At 40.9% G+C, this 7,500-nt stretch overlaps 1 protein-coding gene across 1 annotated transcript in view; it reads right to left on the reverse strand.

Annotated features, from left to right (window-relative positions):
- Nucleotides 1–6,122: 6,122 nt before the first annotated feature.
- Nucleotides 6,123–7,500, reverse strand: part of LOC123748690 (uncharacterized) — a 65,694-nt gene continuing 64,316 nt past the window's right edge. The window contains exon 8 of the mRNA XM_069301480.1: nt 6,123–7,500. This exon is cut by the window's right edge and continues 134 nt beyond it. Coding sequence (XP_069157581.1) covers nt 7,164–7,500 — 337 coding nt within the window. The 3' untranslated portion in view covers nt 6,123–7,163.

Raw genomic sequence — 7,500 nt, forward strand, 5'->3', positions numbered from 1 at the left:
TACGTGTACTAAGAGAGGTGATAGCTTAAAGCCAATATTCCTGCACCTCTCATTTGATTGTATATTGCTCACTTGTTATTACTCACTTGTCTTAACGTAACTTTTCATTTTGTCATTTGATTATTCTTACTATTTTGATTGATTGATTTTATTATACGAATTTGTATGTCCATTTTATTCATGTTTTGCTTTTCTAACGTAATTAAAATTTCATTGTTAAATTTACTTGTGTTTTGTGTGTCTTCTCATTACCTTACCACAGACGAAGTTCCAGATTTTCTATTTTTTGTTTCTATAGGTGACGAGGCCATACCCCTAGCTTTTGAACAGCCGAACACCAACGCGTTACCGTCACAATATATATATATATATATATTCAATTTATATGAAGAGGTTCAAACACCTCGACTGAAATTTTTTCCTGACTTGAGACACTTAGGATTATGAGGCACTGAATCTCAAGAGTGTCTGGGGTCCTGGAAAAGATTCAAGCACTACAATATTAATAAACTTACTGAAATATGAGGCGTTGCCTCACTCTATAACCGACAGACAGACTTATTGCATATATTAAAGTTATACAAGCATACAATTGGCCAATTAATACACTAAATAACATTCAATATACTTCTCTGAATGCCGGGTGTCTGTCTGACAAGTGTGCCAGATCGGATAACTCTCTTGTCGAGTTTAGGGACGATATTTTATATCACAGCTTTGATGTATATTGTTCTAGTAGCGTTGCTAATTGATTATATCCTTAATTGCATTTGCAATAGGTTAGATAAGTGATGATGATGATGGTGGAGGTGGAGAAAGCGATACCTTGTGTGCTCCACTCTACACTTAGATATGTTCTAGGAATTTTACCTTGTAGATATATTGTCCAGGTACTCCCCCAGTTCTAGAGAGTAATCACTGGTGAAAAAGATAATTGAATAAGGTGTCCTGAGCTAATTAATGTTCGCTAAGCACCATGACACATGTTCACTGTTTGTAAACACACACGTTCTTGCCCCGGGGTGTGGTGGATGCTTCTCTCCCAGCCATCGTCCCCCCCCCCCCACCAATGCTCCTTGAGCACGGTAGCCTTAAACGAATATTGATTGATTATTTTTACTGTCTAGACATATGATTAAGATAAGATGTGATTATACTATAATTAGATATAGGATATAAAGATTATAGGTAGTACTTGCTAGTACTATTGATCCTTATTAAGGATTTGATTTAATCCCTACTGGAAATCGATTCAATTCTTCCAATATTTTTTAATTAGGAAATCCTTCTAGAAGCTTCTGGATCCTTGAGAAATCATGCACAAAGTCATAAAGGCACCTATAGGGCCCTATGGCATACGTGATCGTAGGTGGCAGTCTTGTAGGATCCAGATGTTTAAAGAATCTGTAGTAATTCTGATATGATTTTGTTATGATTTAGATATGATATAGAAATAATACATTTCTTTGATAATATAGATATAGTGGGTAAAGATTTTGCACAGTCTTGTTGCCACGTCCAGCAGCTTAGCTCTCCATGTTTCTGGTCCTCCATGCGGATCTCTGTTATCCCAATCTATCTTCCCGTGGTTGAAGTCTCCCATGATAAGTAGTCCAGATCCATTCCTGCTAGCAACAGAAGCTGATCTCTCTATTATGTTAATGGTGGCCATGTTGTTTCTATCATATTCCTGTATGGGTCTTCTGTCATTTGGTGGTGGATTATATATGACTACAACTATATTTTTTTGTCCTCCAGTTGTTATGGTACCTGTTATGTAGTCACTGAAACTTTCACAGCCCTGAGTAACCATCTCCTCAAAATCCCAGCCTTTTCTTACCAGCAGGGCTACACCATCACCACTTCTTCCTTCTCTCTCTTTCCTCATAACATAATAGTCCTGTGGGAACACTGCATTTGTAATGGTTTTCGCTAGCTTTGTTTCTGTGAGCGCTATTATGTCTGGGTTTTCTTCTAGTAACCATTCTTCAAGTTCATTTGCTTTATTTGTAATTCCATCTATGTTAGTGTACATTGCCTTGAGGCTCACTTTCTTCTGTCCCTTCTCAGATTGCCTCCTTGGTGAGTGTTCTGCTGGTAGGGGAAGCTGTTCCATGGGTGTGAGTATTTGTGAGGTGGATAACAGGGTCTCAGAGGATACTGGGGTGAGGGGGGGGGGGTCAAGTGAAGGAGCGGGAACAGGGAGGGTACGGGATGAAGGGGGAGGGAGGACCAGAAGGATAAGGGGGGAGGGGGACATGGCAGGAGGAGGGGGGACATGGCAGGAGGAGGGGAGAGGTAGCAGGGGAGGGGTGTGGGGGGAGGCAGGTTTGACTGAGCATTTGAGTGGGGGCAGGGGGGAGGGGGATTGGGGTAGGTGGGTTTTCTATGTAGAGGAGGGTGGTGGGGTTGCCCCCCCCCCCCCTCTGGTGTTACTACCTTCCCTTTCACTACTGCCTGCATCCCCAGCTTGTGCACTAGTCTCTTGTGTGGTACTGTGTCAAAGGCTTTCTGTGTGTATTCACCTAGTTGTGCTTGCGGGGGTTGACCTCTTAACTTTCGGACCGCCTCTTAACTGTCAATCAATCAACTGTTACTACCTACTAAATAATTATTTTTTTATTTTATGTTCACACACACATACACACTCCCAGGTACTTATTTACTACTAGGTAACAGGGGCATCAGAGTGAAAGGAACTCTCCCCATTGTTTCTCGCTGGCGCCGGGAATCGAACTCCGGACCCCAAGATTACGTGCCCAGCATGCTGTCCACTCAGCCATCAGCCCCCCTGAGTGTGTGAGTGATTACCTGAAAATCAGTTCTGAATATTAAAATATAAAGTATGCCATCACAACATAAGCACTATTTCTAAGATATATATATATATATATATATATATATATATATATATATATATATATATATATATATATATATATATATATATATATATATATATTAGTTAGACTCCCAGTTAGACTCGGGGGGATAGGTATTCGCAAGGCGACCCAGTTAGCATTGCCGGCATTCTTATCCTCGACCAGTGCAACAGGTGAATTAGTTAAGGAAATACTACCGGAACACCTAAGAGGCTTCATTGGGATTCATGATCCCAAATTCGCGGAAGGAGCCGGTCAGTGGGACACTCTTGTCAACTCTCATCCTCGACCGACTTTTCCAAATGACTGCAAACAGTCCAAATGGGATAGCCCCATAGTGGAGAACATCGCCACATCATTGCTGGAGGCAGCTTCCAGGAAGGACAAAGCGCGTCTTCTAGCTGTGCAAGCTCCCCATGCCGGGGACTTCCTGTTGGCAGTCCCTAATTCCACCTTGGGCACCCGCCTGGACCATCGGACCCTAAGTATTGGTGTTACTCTGCGCCTTGCCGCCCCTATCTCCACCGAGCACCGGTGTATTTGCGGCCATGCACGGGCAGACCAATACGGCAGCCATGGTCTCATCTGTCGTAAGACACAGGGAAAGATTGCCAGACATGAAGCAGTCAATGACATCATCAAGAGAAGTTTGGCTTCAGCTGGGTGCCCAGCACAAAGGGAACCTCAGTTGTGCAGGCCTGACAACAGCCAAAAACGCCCAGATGGAGTCACCCTGCAGCCGTGGAGGGAAGGTAAACAGGTCGTGTGGGACTACACGTGTGCATCCACATTGGCTGATACCTATCTACCTTACAGCGCAGCTGAGGGAGGCGGGGCGGCCACCTTCAGGGAGACCCAGAAAACTAACAAGTACAGGGACCTAGAACGTTGTTACAGGTTCGTGCCAATAGGCTCTGAGACTCTGGGCGCCTGGGGTAAATGTGCACTTAAGTTCCTGAAGGAGCTGGGCGAGGAACTCATTGGGAAGACTAGAGACCCAAGAGCGGCCAGTTTTATGTTCCAGCGCCTCAGTGTCGCTGTTCAGAGGGGAAATGCGTGTTGTATCTTGGGTACGCACCCGACCCCCGAGGAACTGGACGAGGTCTTCGAACACTGATTGGTATATTGTTATATAAGTGTGTGTTTTCTGTAAACTGTAACATTGCAATAAAATCAAATAAAAACAAAAAAAAAATAATAGGGGTGGTAGGAGAGGAAAAGATTAAAGTATTCAGTGAGAATCCACAAGGTCTTCTCTGAACACTATTTATTTTCTTCTTCGAGGATGTGGGTCCCTTTAATTAAACCAGTGGTGGTACCCCTCTATATATATATATATATATATATATATATATATATATATATATATATATATATATATATATATATATATATATATATATATATATATATATTATATATATATATATATATATATATGTGTCGTACCTAGTAGCCAGAACTCACTTCTCAGCCTACTATTCAAGGCCCGATTTGCCTAATAAGCCAAGTTTTCCTGAATTAATATATTTACTATAATTTTTTTCTTATGAAATGATAAAGCAACCCTTTTCTCTATGTATGAGGTCAATTTTTTTTTATTGGAGTTAAAATTAACATAGATATATGACCGAACCTAACCAACCCTACCTAACCTAACCTAACCTATATTTATAGGTAAGGTTAGGTTAGGTAGCCAAAAAAAGCTAGGTTAGGTTAGGTTAGGTAGGTTAGGTAGACGAAAAAACATTAATTCATGAAAACTTGGCTTATTAGGCAAATCGGGCCTTGAATAGTAGGCTGAGAAGTGCGTTCTGGCTATTAGGTACGACATATATATATATATATATATATATATATATATATATATATATATATATATATATATATATATATATATATTTATATATTTATATATTTATATATTTATATATATATATTTATATATATATATATATATATATATATATATATATTTATAAATATATAAATATATATATATATATTTATATATATATTTATATATTTATATATTTATAAATTTATATATATATATATATATATATATATATATATATATATATATATATATATATATATATATATATATATATATATATATATATATATATATATATGCAACAATGATCACAAAAACACTGATCCAAGTATGCAGAATAACCACGTGTGAAAAATAGAGAATGCTTAACGCGTTTTCGGCTAATTCGTCTTCATCAGAGCAAAGTAGAATGAAGATCACGTGCATGTCCCCCCTGGCTAACACCTACATTGACTACAGTGTTGCACATCCGGGTGGCATTGCCACTCACAGGGAAGCAGCCAATTTTTGTAAATTCAGAGATCTTGATCACCACTTCAATTTTGTCTCCATTGTCTCAGAGGCACTCGGTGCCTGGAGTAAAATTCCTGCTAGTTTTTTTCAGGACCTGGGTTCTAAGAAAATTCAATCAACAAATGACTCTAAAGTCGCCAGCTTCCTCTTTCAGCGCCTTAGTGTGGCTATCCAGAGAGGAAATGCTCACTGCATCCGTGGTTCCTGCCCACCATCTGAGGAGCTGGAGGAGCTCTACAACTTGTGACAAGTAGCCGTGTACCCTGCATGTAACCAATGTTGTAACCACTTTTGTGTAATGAAATTTTAAATAAAATAAAACAATAAAATACATAATATATAGGTGGTGGTAGAAGAGTATATGTGAGTGAACGCGGGTGCGCACACTCATATATTCTTATACACGTAAGAAGTGTTCCTCATTCTCTTGTTCTCTTGGACTGGTCGAAACAACGACCGCCTTGCTTCTTACAGGTCGGCGCTCGATCCCCAAATGTTTCAAGGGGCTTGGCACAGTTTTTCACCCCCTTCATATCCTATTTTCTCTCCTGTCCTTAACTGCTATGCAGACATAATGGTTTAGCACTTTCTAGTGATCATTTCCTCACCTCCAGTTCCATAGGATGTTACTAATGGTTTTTTTTTAGCAAATCCACAAGGGTCTTGATGAGGGTTCGAACCTATGCGATGGATGTTCTCGGATTTGTGAATTTTTTGTTTTTTTGTGAATATCCTTTTGTGTGAGTCAGTCTGTAAAACTTATAGAAAACGCGAAAAGGTAACTTCTAACTCTTTATTAATTAAGACACTGAGCGATCTAGTTCATCGATGGAGATCATCACATAAACATTTTCAACGTAATTATGGCGTATTTTACAACGAACACGTTGAGGTGAAGAATTTATTAAAATATGTTTTAATTACACTCGCATTTTTTTTTAATTTGCACCAAAATATACAAACTGTGTCATATACCATTTAGATACAAATATTTTTTATAAATAAGTGAAGTAATTTTAATTATTTTCTTTATTTAGAAACATTACTAAACATCAAGTTTTGTTACTTATAAATTTTAATAATGCAGAAGAAATATCCATCTTTCTGGATGTTTATTTGATCGTCACAGTTTGTTGAGATGTCCGCAAGTTTCCAAATTCCTTTTATGTTGACGTGTGCGGAGGAGGAGAGTTTTGGTATGGCGGCCCCGGACGCCCTTAAGCCCAGACACATTCAGGCTTCCTCCAGCCACTGTGTCCACGGCTGTGTCCACGGCTACGTCCACGGCTGTGTCCACGGCTACGTCCACGGCTGTGTCCACGGCTGTGTCGTCGCCACCAGGAGCCCTAAGGTCAGGAGCCTCAGTATTTTCCTGTAGTTACCCCAGGATGTTATCGTCGCCGCTGAAACCAAGTTCTTTATGGTACATTATTGTTCTCTCTCATTCTCTCCTCTGTTTTCTTTAACTTTAGCCACAGTCTAAGACTGTCGCACTTGATCCCATGACAACCTTTGTCATGGGATCAACCCCCATGACTGTCATAGCGGGAGCGACACCAGTTATGGTTGTCATTAATCAATATTGTGGCTGCCATGATTATATAATGGTTGCCGGTAATGTTCTGATTTCCATGACTGTTGTGGCTATCATGATCTCTGGTTGCCATGTATATTCCGGTTGGCGTGACTTGTGGTTGACATGACTTGTGATTGGCATGACTTGTGGTTGACATGTCAGTTCCGGTTGTCATGACATTTCTGCTTTCCATGTCTATCACTCACATCTACCATGTCTCTCATATCTGCCATGAGTGTCTTTGCCACGACTGTCTTAAATGCCATGTCTGTCATATCTGCCATGACAGGTTATGTCTGCCATAAAACACAGTGCCTCTCCCCTAGCCGCTGTCACCCACCATCCTAGAAATTTACGTTTGCGCCTGATAAGAGAATCCTGTAGTAGGGAACTGTGTGGGCGTGAGCGTAGGATCTGAGGCGTCAGACATGGGCGTAGGGGCAGCGTAGTGGAGCGTAGCAGCGGGCGTGCCTGTGGGCGTGAGGGCGTGGGTGGTGTATTGTGGCGGCGGGAAGGCCGGGGAGGAATAGACGGATCCGCCAGCCATGGGATAGGTGGAGATGGAGGAGGTGGTGGCCATGCCTCTCATGTGATAGTGATGATACTCGCTTACATCTAGGAAGGGCGTGGCGTAGGGCGTGGCGTAGGGCGTGGGCGGGGTGTTGAAGGGGTGGGCGTGGTGCGGGGGT

Source organism: Procambarus clarkii, chromosome 45, assembly GCF_040958095.1.
Source record: "Procambarus clarkii isolate CNS0578487 chromosome 45, FALCON_Pclarkii_2.0, whole genome shotgun sequence".
Classification (NCBI taxonomy): Eukaryota; Metazoa; Arthropoda; class Malacostraca; order Decapoda; family Cambaridae; genus Procambarus; species Procambarus clarkii.